The sequence below is a fragment of the Peromyscus eremicus genome, chromosome 6, assembly GCF_949786415.1.
Source record: "Peromyscus eremicus chromosome 6, PerEre_H2_v1, whole genome shotgun sequence".
NCBI lineage: Eukaryota > Metazoa > Chordata > Mammalia > Rodentia > Cricetidae > Peromyscus > Peromyscus eremicus.
This window is the reverse complement of record NC_081421.1, coordinates 36053711-36068651: the sequence shown is the minus strand read 5'-3', so window position 1 is coordinate 36068651 and position 14941 is coordinate 36053711. Positions and strand designations below refer to the sequence as shown.

Sequence of the window (14941 nt, the reverse complement as noted above, 5' to 3'; positions counted from 1 at the left end):
AACACTATAGCAAAACCTAGGTTTTCTGATGTTCTGCACTTGGAATATAATCTTTCTGAAATTTAAACCTTTTACTAAAAATACCATTATTCTTGCCTACCATGAAGAATGATTTCTCTCGGTAAACGAAGGCAAAGCAACCCTGTGGGTCTGAGGCCCTGATTTACATCAGAATGAAGTATCATGCAATTAAAACCAAACACAAAGTATTTCAGTTCTCCCAGGGTCACCTTAGCTAAAGACAGAATCCTTGAAGCTCTCATTACTTAGACTTAGGCAAAGCCAACCATTTTTTTTTCCAGAACAAACAAACAAAAAAAACCCTAGGTTTCCAATGACATTACATAGATTTCACTGTGAATATAAATTATTTTGCCTCTACTTCTGGTAATTAACCAAGAGGCTGAAGGCCAGGACAGTCTTACCAAGCATCATAATTGCCTTTAAGACAGCAAACACGGCTCCCACTTCTATGCTGTTGTGAGCTGCAGCTAAGAGGTGTCTATCACAAGATGATCTTATTCCAGGGAAAGGTTTGCCTGTAAAAACAACAACAAACCCTTAATGGCCTCTTCACCATCATTAACCATCTTCTGTAACCATTACAGTCAGTAGGGTCTTTCATTGTTAGCTTGTGGGCACTGAATTGACATCAGTTTGCTTTAATTGATGCTCCATGGAATCACTAAGAAACACTGCCAGTATTCTTACTTAACTTTTTCTCTTTAATTATTATTAAAACAATGTTTCTGCTCCTCAGAGAGATGTAGGAAAAAGATTAGTAGGATTCCCACACAGATGCATCCATCTCTATATGGAAATTATTTAGACTTCACTAATACCCCCCTATTGCCTTAGGAAAAAGTAAATAAATGAGTTGTCATCCCTCTAAGCTGAGATGGCATGCCCAGAATCAACACAGGGTATGTAAGAGGATGAGACTTCCCACCAGCATGGTATTTCCTAAGAGCCCAGGCATTTTTATTGTTTATTAATTCCTCGTGTTTATTTCCCAATATATCCTCATCTTACATAATGAAAGGTGCTGACAGCCCTTTCAGGGGCATTATCTCAGTCCTCCATCATCTGCAGATCAAGCCCACAGAAATCAGGGAGGAAATTATAAACTGGACAGCTCTCTTGGTCACAGCAGAACCATGAGTTCCAAACAAACACGAATGCAGAGCTTTCTCTGAGGTCAGCTCACCTGTTGCTTGAGGGAAAAAGCAGGCCTGGGGAGCTCGGAAGAGATGAAGCAGGAGGCGGCATGTCATTCTCGCCCCGGGCTCTGCATCTGCATCTCCACAAGCTGGAAAGATGGAGAGATTAAAAGCAAGCCTCCTCACATACTCCACAACAAGCTTTTCAGGTTTTTTACTGCTAAAACTTCAGTAATAAATTAAATCAATTCTCCTTTTAGTAAGGTCATTCGTTACACCTTTCCAAAAAAACTTCATGCTGCCTTGAACCAAGTATAAAGCAATAGCAGATTCCTGTTCCAGAATTCAATGTTACTCTGCATAAAACAGCTACTTCAGTTATACTATCCCCACCAGGTACCATGCCACCCCAGAAGACGGTCCTTTCCCTATGCTTAAATGGTCATACATGACTACCAACCAGCAACCAATAACAAATGCAGCTCCGGGCCAGCTTACCTGCCGCTAGAAGAGAGGGGAGTGCGACATGTTGCACGACGTCCTCCAGGGAGAAACACTGTCGTGCTATCAGGATAGCAATGAAAGTAGCTAATGAATCATGGAATGAAAGGTCACTCACCTTCAAGAAAAACATTGACAGGTTTTAATACCCAACCCCCTTTAATACGGTATCAGAGACCACTATCTAAGAGAATACCTGCAACACAGTAAGATCGCAAATCTCAGTAAGAACCGGCAACACAGTAAGATCGCAAATCTCAGTAAGAATCAACAGAGGGAAATGACTTTGATTACTACCTCTTGGGTCTATTTCTATGATCATAAGACAAAGAAAGTTCATTTATAACCCAATGTTCTAGGCAGATGTTGACCTTTAATTCATTTGCACGCAACTGAGAAAATACAACAGAAGACCAAAATCAAGAAGCTACTAAAAGATGTGTCATAATTGGAAGTTGCCAATGGAATACAGTATGTCATTTGTGGGTAAGGCAGGAAGCAGGAGATTCCCCTAGTGGGAAAACATGACCCTAATACTTGAGCATTCTTTCCCCTTACAACTAATGCATTTTTTTTAATGTGAGAGAATTCATTTAAAAAGAACTCTGAAAGCTTTCAACAGGATGTTAAATTTAAAAAGAAAGAGGAGAGAAAGGGGGAGAACAATTAATTCTGCCACAGTGAAGATAATGCTAAGGGAACCCAACAACCACAATGGCAAGCTTCCAAGGGATTGGTAGTAGGTCCAGCAAGTCACAAAAATAGATTTAAGAAAAACTTAGGTCTTTGTTGGTGTGGAAAAGCAGTCTATCACATCGTATTTTGTATAAATAATATCTTAATCCACAGAATGAAGATAAGGAGGCAGGACTGTCCATTCTGTCCCCAAACAGCAGATACAGGAAATGAACCTCAGTTTCTCAACTGTCAAGTTTCTTTAATAACATACACAATCCCTGACAAAGATCACCAATGGTAAAAGCAAAAATGGATTAAAAAATGCAGATAAATGTTTAAGACATATACATCATGGGTATAACACGGAACACCAGGAAGTTATGTACATGATTTGGACAATCTCTCCATCACTCTATAGGCATACTCTAAGAAACACTGAGTATCCTTTGAGTTTACATATGGCTTTTCTTATGCAAAATAAAAACACCTATATTCTTTACTATGTACTCGTTCTCTTCATGTATGAAATGCTTTATGTCCTGTTCTGAGGACTCCAAGCTGGAAAAGAATGAAAGAGCTCTGAGACCACTCACATATAAAACCTTAGCCGCTAGAACATGCTGGAATTTCTTCTATTTATTTTGATTTTTTAATTTATTTAATGCATGGTCATGACACAGAAAAACATTTTGCTATGTTACCATTTAATTAATTAAGTAGTAAAAAAAGATTAGCTAAATTTTAAATTTTGTTTTTTAAATACAGAGAAAACTTACATCTACAGTGCAGAGTACATCATTAAATCCCCACACATGATTCGAAGAACAACAAAGAGCCTTCAGAACCCCCAGCCACTCGGAACTAAGAACTGTACAGCAAGCAGTTAACTCAGAGGAGAAATTGGCTATGTCATTTATCCTAGAAAAGAGAAAGAAAATAGCAGAAAGTAATTTGGTACAAATGAGGAATGATTCTAGGTGACTGCTTTATTAAATACATGTTTCCTTATCATTAAGCATCACTTAGATTTAAGAATATAATTAATACCACTTGTCAAGTAACATTTGATTAGCATACTGAATTAGCATACTTAGGTTATATGAATAAATCTGATCTATACTTTTACATTTTATAAGAATCAAAAATTAAGGACACAGAGCTGGGTATATATCGTGTGCAAGATCCTGGGTTCAATCCCTAGTACCACCAAGATAAATAGTTAAAGATATTATGTAAAGTAAGTAGGCCCAAGTATAGTTTATATCAAAATATAGTATTCTTTTCAAAATTGTATATGGTTTCCAAAATGAATCACAACTAAAAAAAAACCCTTGCCAAACCAAGAATCTAAAATTCACTGTTTCTTGGGTTAAGAAAATTAGTAAGATATAGCAGGGGAAGAATCAGCAATCAAAGAAAAGCAAACGTGAGCTCAGGTAACTACTAAAGAAACACCAGATTAACTCCTCTTTGATTACCGATGCACTCAGGGCCAAGAAACTCACCGGCCGGCGTCCTGGTGTCCCATGCACACATTCATGAGCGTGTTGCAGACAAAGCTGTACCGATTGGCTGCATTGTCACTGAGGATCTTGCCCAGCATTGAGTAGTTGATGCTTCTTGCTGAAGGATTCTCAATAAAATCCATCATAAAGTCTGGATCCCAGCGTAAGTTGGAATTTGCAGGCATTACATTGTTATATATGGTCTGCTTTACTTTTGAACAGGCACTACTAAGGTTAGAGAAAAATAGTTACAAAAGGGAAAAACAAAACAACCAGGAAAATCACTTCACTTAAGGACATGTTAAGTAGCAACAACTCTGAGACTTTCCTAGATAATCAACATCCTACTATTATTAATTTCAAATTCTCTGTAAACTAGCATAGGGTACAATATCTAGGATACAGTAATTGCTCAATGAAAAATTTTTAAATTTATATATGGAAACAAAATGAGGTATTTAGTTACTAAGCTGAATTATTTTCTAAATCTTTTCTGCATGTATATGCTCTAAAAACATCAATGTATTTACTAAGCCATCTAACACCTGTCTCTCTCTTAAGAGCAGTTATAAAGTGCTATAACTTAAGAATAAAAATGGATCCAATTGCACACCAGGAAAAATTCAGTGTTTTAATACTAACTGTAAACCCCAGACCCTATTCTTTTGCGTATAGTATGCCCAGTGGCAGCTCCTGTGCCAAAGCTACTGTGGGCACTGGGCCACAGCTGTGTCAAGTTGAACCTCCTGCATTCACAGAGCTAACACTCTCCATATAGATAATATAGTCAATAGTATGAAGAAACTGTTACAGCAAAAAAATGTAGAACATATTTCACAGGAAAAAAAAAACATAAATAGCTGAGCATAGCATTATACACCTATAATCCTAGCACTTGAAAAAGAAGAGGGCTCTAAGTTCCAGGCCCATTGGGGCTGTATCCTATATTTCTTGTCATTCTGTGAAACAAGTAAACGTTTTAAGAGCCTGCTCTATCAACTGAGAATTTACAGTGGGTTACATCTAAATAGATATGGAATACTAGAAATAAAAGAGAATTAGAATGTATTCTCCATCACTTCTTTGTAGACAAAAGATGATGTAATCCCACAGTTTTCATATGGAATGTTTTCATTCCACATGAGCTCACCTATTCATACCCTCTTGCTGTGAACCGGAAATCCACAAGCAGCATCCCTTTCCTACTCAAGAGCTCTGCTATGTAGTAGGGATTTTTGGAGGGATCGAATTTCTGGCAGATGAAACTTTTGTTACTAAGGTGACACATAGATCTACCAAATCTTAGAAGCCCAGACAACTCTGCTTTGCCTTCTCAATTCCCACCCCACTTTGCCCTCAGATCCCGACTTCTCTGGAGTGCCTCTCCGGCTGGACATCTGAACTTCTCTAAACTCTGTACCTTTCCGTTCTAGACTTGTTATCTCCTTTATCACACTCTCCAAGAGGCGCTTCTATGTGTTAAGAGTATGCTGGCTACCATTAAGACTATTCTCTCATTCTTCCCACTCTCTGCTGCCTACACACTGGGAATGAAGCCAAAAACTCAGGCATGTTCCTTCTGTAACTGCATGTCTCAGAAGAACCTGATAGAGTAATGAAAGCAATGATTGCCTTGGGGTCAGAAAACCTGTTCTAAGTCCAGGCTTCATCATATGTCAAAAATGATCAGGAACAATATTTGTGAGTAAGGAAACTCACTTCTGCTTCCTGGGGTTCCGACAATTCAAAACCTCAATGGAAAAACCAGCACAGTGCTTGGCACACAGGAGTTTGAGTAGCAGTATAAATGATTAGTGTTATGCTTCCCCCAAATCTCTTCCCTACACAACTTTATGGTGTTTTAGGTAAAATTATTAAAACTTTTATTACTACTATATTAACAGAAATCTCCCTTCACATTTAGCTTCTTTTTAAATGTTTTTCCTAGCCTCCAAGCAGAGCTCTGACTACATAATATCCTGAGAATGCTGCCTTCTTTTCCTGTTTCTTTTTGAGGACAGTGCATACATTATCTGTGATGCCTACCCTGCTCATGTTAGGAGCACCTTAGCCCACTGCTAGACTCCTAAATATAAATCCAGAGCAGTAGGGGCTGGCCACCATTAAAACCAGGGCTGTTGCAAAAAGCCCATCTTCAATAAGAATACTCTTTGAGAAATATGAACTAAAAATTCAAAATGCAGTAATAGAAGATAATGAAGTATTTTTATTGTTATACCATTCTCATGAAAAAAGTTTCCTGAGACTCGTTCAGATATTTTTACAAAGGTTACATTTTCCATAGTTTCCTTTATTAACACGTTCAACAGCAGTGCAATTGTACAATGGTAGTACAGACAAATTGTTCTTGTGTCAAAATACAGTAATGCCTACTAAGAAGTTATGCAATCTTCAAATTTTGGGGATAAAAGAGTGAACAATATAAGTTCTCTGGAGATTTGCATCCCAGAGAGGAGCCAAACCATAAGTAAATATGCAATGTAGGGGGGGGAGGAGCAGCCGATACTGAGGTTTCTAGAATGAGGGACTGAGAATGAGCTGTCATTTAAAACAAGGCTGTTGGAGAGCAAGGCTGCAGATGGTGTGTAACAGTGCACATGCACCAAACTGAGCCGAGCACCACAAGCAAGAGAAGAGCAGCAGCAAGCAGAAAGTGCTCTGGGTGTGAGGACCAGAAGGGAGCTTTCTGGGGACAGAGGAGAACATACTGAAGGAGAGGGTGAAGGCAGTGAAGCCAGTGAGGAGAACTCTGCAAGTTGGTCCAAGGAAGAGATGCCCGTGATGGAAGGGATGGGGAAACTGAAGAGTGGTCAAACGCAATACATACATGAAAGATAGAGCTCACGGTATTTATGAGCAAAGTGAACATCGGGCAAGGAAGAGCCAAGAAAACCATAACTGACTTGTTTTCCATATTTCTTCTGGCGTCCTAACACCCTCTGCCACATTATTACCTTCTCCTGCAATTAATAATCTAAAATTCCTCAACAGGCACTTAATATCTAGCACCTTTGCTGCCTATGGAATCAACAATGCTAAGCAATGGATGAAAGGAATTGGGGATCCTACTTAACAGACAGTCAAGAAAGTAGGGACACGAATGAAGAGGCAAGCATGCAAAGACCTCTGAAAGAATGTTCCATGTGAGGTCAAAGCAAAGGGAAGATACAAACCGTTTCTACTCAAGAAACTGTAGCCACAGTTACACAAACAGCAATGTGTTCTAGGACGAGTCTCTAACTACTGCAAAAAAATTAATTCACTATGAAAGCTGAATCAGAGTTCTGAGAGGATAAAGGTATAAAGTTTATAAAGCTAAAAGCTTTTTGGACTCCTTTAAAAAAAATGTTCCTAGGACCTACCTGGACTGAGTCTACCAGGTTGATCTCAGTCCTCGGGGGAGGCTTTGCCCTGGAGGAGGTGGGAATGGGGGGCGGGCTGGGGGAAAGGTGAGGGGGGCGGGAGGGGGGAGAACAAGGGAATCCGTGGCTGATATGTAGAACTGAATTGTATTGCAAAATAAAAATAAAAAAAATTATATAAAAAAAACTCATTATAAAAGAAGCTAAAAAAAAATATTCCTAAAGCAACGCAATTGATAGGAGTAAAATTCTTGGCAGGATAATGGTTGCAGTCTAAAGACATAATGACCAAACTGCAGATTTAACAGCATCCTCTCATGATCCACACAGGTGCATCTCTGTCATGTCCCAAACATCAATATTTATCAAACTGTAACTGAGTTGAATAAAACAGGTGAGGCAAATAACTGCTTTTAATTCATGTTGATTGGACGATATTTAGAGAAGTGCTGGCCTTTCATTAGAAGATCATCCACAGCTGAAGAAGTGATTTGCTAAAGAGTAAACTAGTTTTAAAAGGAGAAAATAAATTTCAAAACACTGGTCTGAGAAGTGGTAGAAGATGAAGGGTACAGAGCCTTAATCCCTAGGAAGAGGGAAGACTTTGCTACTTTATAATGCACAAAGAATACTAAAGCAGAAAGTAGCCTGGGAAGTCTGCTAAGGGAGATGTGAAAACAAAGGAGGATGTGACAGGAAAGCATTGCATCAGTGAGCCCTCTGTGAGACGCCCCCTCCCCGACCCCCAAGATGGGGTTTCTCTGTGTAGCCCTGGCTGTCCTGGAACTCACTATGTAGACCAGGCTGGACTCTAACTTACAGAGATCTACTTTCCTCTGCTGCCCGAGTGCTGGGATTAAAGGTGTGCACCACCTCTGCCTGACTCTTCAGTTAGACTTTTATCATTTAAATTCTATTTTAAATTAAAATAGAAACATATACCAAAATTTTAGCATGACTTCAATATGGCTTATCTGAAACTTCTAAAAGAATGTGAAATCTTAAATAAGAGATCCTTTTATGGGTAATGTGTAGTCTGTCACCTAAAAATAATCCTGTAATCACATACTTATTGTCACTAGGTATTTTAGTATTCTGTTTAAATGAGTTCAGGAGATCAAATACTTTAGATGAACTTACATTAATACATAGGATGCAAACAGCAATGAGATCATTAACAAACACAGACAGGGCCGTGTCTGTGTCTTGTTGCTGTTCTCCTGCTCACCTGAAAAGGTCTCCAAATTTACTTCTGAGGTGGCTGCATGACACATAGAGGTCATAGAGATAGGCCAGGATACATCTTTCAGGAGAAGAGCACTCTGAGGGGTTGACAACATGCTTCACCACGCCACACAACCTGAGGACAGAGACACAGGGGTAAAAAAGGCACATGCCTTGACAGTATGTAATTGATGAATTCGTTAAAGTGAGAGTGTGTCTACCTAGTACTTGGAAATATGTATCCAACATCTGAAAAAGAAACTTGGTTGTTCATAAAAATACAAAGTTATTAAACATCAATTTTTGTTATGCTGAATACTAGACAGGTTTTTTTAAAAAAACAAAAACCTCAGAAACATCACTGACAGAAACAAAAGTAATAAAAGGATTTCCCCAGCACTTTGATGCACATGGGACTTAAGCTGCTGTGACTAGAACACACAAGGAAAGGGTAGGCAGAAAAGTTCAAGGCAATACAAACTTTCACAAATTCAATCGGTTGGCAAAGACTGCCAAGTTCACTAGTTTGGAAAGAAACAATTCTTCAATGCAGGAAATCTGCTGAACTTGATGAATTCACAGTTTGGAATCCCATTTCTCTTGTTTATCCTAACTACAGGCAAATTTATCCTGGTTTATCTTACGTGAAAAATGAAAGTCCATTCTCTTTAGAGGCATCCTTTATAATAATGCTTTTCTTTCCAAAGTATCAACACCATAGCCATTTTCCTCCATTCAAAACCATGGACTCCTCTGTTCACACAACATGAACATCAGTATGGCATAGAAGGGAACACCTGTGATCCGCCCATACACATGTCTGACTCCACCACCACCAAGTATCTGACACAGGCCTCTGCATAACATGTCACCAATAACATCACAGATGACTCAAACCCTGAAAAGGGTTTAATACTCTTCCAACTCACCACCCTCACGGTACAGAGGGCTATCAGGTGAACTGACCTGAGCGGAGAAAGGAAAGGGGAGATTAGGACCACTCTGCACCCTTCAGAATACAGACTAGGAACAGCAGGAGGCAGTCTGCCATATACAGGCCTGTTAGGGACAGGAATTCTCCAGCATCAGAGATGGATGCCAGGAGAATGAAGGAACAGCCAGTCTGAGGGAATGTCACCAGACAGGGCCACTTGGTGATTATACAAGAGGGCAACAGATGCAATGATCACGCAGTTTAAGAGAGAAGCAGGATTTAGTCTGTTGGTTATATAGAAGCCAACATTCCCAACATGACATAGAAAGTAAAGAATTATCCTGTGACTAAAATAAACAAATACAACTGATGGCTGAATTCATCTTATAGTAGGGATTGCACTTGCCAGAAATAAAAACTGTGATCTGATGTTGCCAGTCATGGAGGGGGGGTATTATTTTAGCAAAAAGAATGCCCTACTATGTGCCATAGTTAGAGTCAGCTGTCAACCTGACACACAACCCTGAGTCACTTGGGAATGACCTGGGGGACACAGACTTAACTTCCAATTTACATAGGAGGGTCCAGTTTACTGAAGCCTGTGCCATCTCTAGGCAGATGGTCCTGGGACATATAGAAAAACTAGCTGGGCAAGCCAAAAAAGCAGGCCAGTAAGCAGTACCGTTCCTGGACCCAGATTCCTTCCTTGAGCTCTTGTCTTGGTTTGCCTTGATGATGTGGCTATAACCTATAAACTGAAATAAATCCTTTCCCCAAGTTGATTTTGGTCATGGTGTTCACCACAGCAACAAAAATTGTTCATAAGGTAAAAAATATAACAAAGTTAAGCCAAATATGATTTTATGAATATTTAATAAGATATTTTAATTGTCAAAATAAATTATACTAAAACAATTTTAAACTAACACTATAAGAACAACCAAACAAAAATACTTTCTCCAATTCAGTATGAGTTCATGACCAATGAATGAGTTATTAAATAAATTATTATTTAAAAATTGAATGAATGGTTTTAAAAGAATAGTACTGATAAAACAGTAATGAATCAACTTCCAGTTAAGAATGCTTGTGAAAATTTTCAAGATTTATGAGTCCTGTGATGTTGGGCACATCACTTCCAAACTCTGCACCTGTTAAATGACAGAAAAGTGCAGCCTTATATACACACATAGTTCCTCACACTTTAAGGTTTTTGAGATTTTAAGCTACATGTACTATTAATACATGCAAACCTTTTTTGGTTTTCTAAGAAAAGCCTCTGTAAAAAAACGATGCCACTCAAGAAATACTGCTTACAAATTAAATGTTTGTGTTAGGTCACAGAGGAAAAAAAAAAAAAAAAACAGACAAATGAGGAAATGGGAGAAAAAAACAAACAGGTTGCCTTTTCTTCTGAAAGGGCCTGGAAGAACAGGTGGGGAGTGGGCAACAAGAAGTGTGCAGAGGTTATCAAGAGCTCCTCGTATTTCTTTGGTCTTTTAAACACAGTCTTGCAGCTACACTAGGCAATGACTCAGGCCAACTTCACAGGTGATAGTAGAATGACCCCTTGTCTAGTAGACACAAGCAGGCAGCTCTCATTAATTAGAAAGACGATGAGGAGCGAGTTTCTGCAGTGCAAGTGTGTTACAACGCTTATTTGGGGTCTGATTCTTCACACGTAAACTGAAAACAGATGCACAGGTGCTGTGTCCACTGTTGTCAGCAAGCCATGCTGCTATGCAGCAGCGAGAAGAGGGCTGTGACTGACAAGGAGATGGAGAGGAGAGCAGCAAGTAAACACAGAGGCAATCACACACTCTTCCTGTATTTATAGCTCCTTCTCTAGGAAATAGTTTCGGTAAAACTATTTTTAGGTACGTTTTCATTGACTATTTGATAAGACATTTAAATTGTCAAAATAAATGGTATCCAAGTTGTTTAACTTGGGGATTTTATGTGATTCCTAACAATGGAAGTGGGGGTATCTCTGACTCTTTTGTCTGCTCATGGGATCCCTTTCCTCATTCTGGGATGGCTCATCCAGCCTTAAAATGAGTGTTTGTGTCTGGTCTTAATGCATCCTGTTATGCCGTATTCAGATGATATGACTGGGAGGCCTGCTCTTTTCTGAAAGGAAGTGGAGGAGGAGTGGATCTCAAGGAGAGGAGAGATAGGGGGCAACTAGGAGAAGGGGAGAGAGGGAGGGAAGGCTGAGGTCAGGATGTATTGTATGAAGGAAGAATAAAGAAAAAGAAAAATCACTACTTCAAACCAAATATATTTCTCATAACTCAGCACATTTTTTTCTCCCCACTGTATTTTATTATGAAATCTACCTTTTAGGATTAGAAAGAAACAATGCCACTTATATACCCACCCTTCAAACACCTGGGCTGTCTGATCAGGATTTAGGATCAGGCAGCTATGATACCGCCTGAGAACAGCCACAATGCAGACGCACAGTCCTGTAGTGTAACTTCCTGCCAGGCTAGAAGACTTCAGGAGCAGCTCAGCTTCCACCACACTCAGTTCATTCAGTAACTGCAAGAGGAAAAGCCAGTGAAAAGAATGTAGGTCACAAAACAACAGGAAACCCCTTCAATGAACCCTTAATGTACTATTCTGTCCATGGCTTCAGAAAACACACCAACTTTTGCCACTATATGCTTTCTAATTTAAACAAATGTTCTTCTGTCTAGACACACATGTTTAACTTGATATAAAGAATATAAATATAAATAACACATACATGTTTTGAAGCATCATATAATGCCCCAGAAACTCTACATTTTTTATATTTTTATACAAGTTAGAAAATAAATTTAAGGGACTTGTAAGTGATTCAGTGGTTAAAAGCACTGTCTGCTCTTTCTGAGGACCCAGGTTCAGTACCCAATACCCACATGGTGTCTCACAAGCATCTGCAATTCCACTTCCAAGAGAACCAATGACCTCTTTTGAACTCCACAGGCACCAGGCACACACATTGTGCACATATGCATGCCGGCAAGACACCTCCACACATAAAATAAAATAAATCTAAAAAATAAATAAATAAATAAATTTAAGCGAGGTCACAAGCTTGTAGCCTCAGGTACTCAGAGGCTGAGTAGGGAGGTCACTTCAGATGGAGGTTTCAGACCAGCTGAACAACAGAGTGACATCCTGATTTTTAAATCAACAAATAGAAAATTTAAAGAAACAAGATAAGCCCTTTAATGTTTGGTAGGTTTGCTTTCCTAAATATGAGAAAGACACAGTCTCTTTGACACCTGTATTGCAAAGTCAATGAGTCCATTGATGTTCAATGCTGGTTCCATGAGATCAAAGATGAGTTGAATATGGTGAGCCAAAGGGAGGTGATAGGACGTTCCAGACGCAAAGCTTGTGATTTGCTCCAGCACGTTGTTAGAGATCTGCGCAGACAAAAGCAAGGAAAATCACCAATAGTCTGGGTGATGCTTCAGTTAGATAAATTACTTTGATTTTTAAAGTAACACATATGAATTCATGGTATTCTACTTACAAATTAGAATGTGTTTCCACAGAAATCAAAACATATACAAATAAGCATTCTTATCATTATAATTTGAAAAAAAGTAAGACAAATTGTAGTATAATCTATATACTGGTGACCCCAAAGGGGAAGCACCCAGAAGTGTTAATCACCAGACACACGGACATGTTAACTGAAGAACAATGGATTTCTTCTCAATTTCACAGTATTTTACTTAAATCATCAACAGGTTTCTCCTTCTCCAATAGTGATATTGGGTCAGCATATCATAAAATAAGTATGGAATTATTTTTGTATATTGATGATTATCATGAAGAAAAATACTTAAAAAAAAAAACACATGTTGAAGGAGGCAACCTGACACTTAAAAATGAAGCTTGAGATGCTTCCAAGTCTATAAGGTACATTTATAAAAATTAAGGCTCAAAATACACTGCTTGAGACTTTTAAGGAAGTAGGACTATTCAAAACATGTGAGCAAACAGTCTGGAATGGCTACCTGAGATGTCACTTGATGCTGATCAAAGTATGAGAGGAGCTGGAGTTTCGTGAACACAGTTTCCGGGGTTGGAAAAACCTCCTGCTTGTTCTTCCTGGCTTTCTGTCCTTCATCCCCAACTAAATAAACACAAGATGTGTTACTTTCCATTGAAAATCAAGCTCTTCATGTTTTTAAAGATACTATTTTGGATGTATGTATGTATGTATGTGTGTGCATGTTCACATATTATTACACATGTGTACGGAGGCCAGAGGAAAACATCTAGTGTCATCCCTCAGGTGATATCACTATCTTATTTTATTAGTGACTGGCCAAAACTCACCAAGTAGGCTAGACTGGCTAAGGAGTAGAAGAGATCCGCCTGTATCCAGTCACACCCGTCCCCCCGCCCTCCTCCAGCAATGGGATTAAGAGCATGCTCCATCACGCCCAGCTATTTTTATGTGTGTCATGGCATGTTACTGAGTTACCTCCCCTGTCCCCAGCTTTTTATGGTACTTTTTATTGAAGTACAGCATATACAGAAGAAAGCATATATACTCTGCATTTTCACAAAACAGAATGAGATCCAAATATTGAAATAAAACTTCAGAAGTCTACCTATTCCTCTCTAAATCACCTCTGCTTCCCCCAGGCGACAAAGATTTGGACATCTTCCATCTTGGATGGGTGGAAACTTTCACTCAACATCATGTTTTAAAACTGGTTCATTGTGGAGGTAATTTTAATCTGTTTGAAAATTTAATAATTCTCACATGCATTATTCCAATATATAACATTATTAATTCTAATGAATAATGACTAGATTCTGGCTATCATAAATTGTCTATATAAACATTAATCATTAAGGGACTTTTAAAACACAGTAGCAAAATAAATGACCACGGAGAGGGAGCATCAAGGTCCACTATGATTAAACAGGCCATATTTTAGGCTTTAAAAATTATGTATTACTTATTTATTTTGTGTTCATATGCAGTCACCATGAAACATGTGGAGAGATCAGAGGAAAATGTGTAGGAAATGTCTCCTTCAGAAATTAAATTCAGGTCATGAGGCTTGGTGACAAGTTCCTTTGTCCACCGAGCTATTTTACTGGATTTTAGACTCACCTCGGGTATTTTTCTAAGTCAATTAAATATATATGAATATTTATTTATAAATAAATTTACACAATTTTGCTTATTGAAGGAACTCTTGCTTTCCGCACAGTTAAGAACAAAATGCAAAATTACAACGAAGTACCTAGAATCAGAACTGCATCTGTGTATCTACAAAAACAAATCTGAAGACAAAACCTAACGGTTGGGCTACAGGATGTCTGTCTACCAGCGCTGTGTGCTAACAGGTCAGCAGCAACTCAGAACGAGCTCCATGACTTCAGTCTCACGTGGGAAACATTAGTTCAGACAACACATGTGTTTTAGTTCTTTACTGAAGGCATAAGAAGTCAGTAATATTCCATGCTACTCCACAATACTTTGCTAATGGCAAATGTAATGCCTTAGAAAATTACATCAAAAGTAGACTTCGC

The 14941-nt window shown here is 38.7% G+C and overlaps 1 protein-coding gene across 5 annotated transcripts in view; it reads right to left on the bottom strand.

Annotated features, from left to right (window-relative positions):
• Window positions 1-14941, bottom strand: part of Med12l (mediator complex subunit 12L) — a 301677-nt gene that overhangs the window by 52397 nt on the left and 234339 nt on the right. For 4 of the 5 annotated variants that reach the window (XM_059265389.1, XM_059265393.1, XM_059265391.1 and 1 more), the window contains 9 exons: window positions 13405-13523; window positions 12661-12804; window positions 11766-11929; window positions 8456-8587; window positions 3845-4072; window positions 3116-3257; window positions 1659-1779; window positions 1208-1309; window positions 426-539 (listed from right to left, as the gene is read on the bottom strand). In XM_059265389.1, the coding sequence (XP_059121372.1) occupies window positions 426-539; window positions 1208-1309; window positions 1659-1779; window positions 3116-3257; window positions 3845-4072; window positions 8456-8587; window positions 11766-11929; window positions 12661-12804; window positions 13405-13523 (1266 nt within the window). The remainder of the gene's footprint in view (window positions 1-425; window positions 540-1207; window positions 1310-1658; window positions 1780-3115; window positions 3258-3844; window positions 4073-8455; window positions 8588-11765; window positions 11930-12660; window positions 12805-13404; window positions 13524-14941) is intronic. The other variant, XM_059265390.1, reaches the window with a different exon arrangement.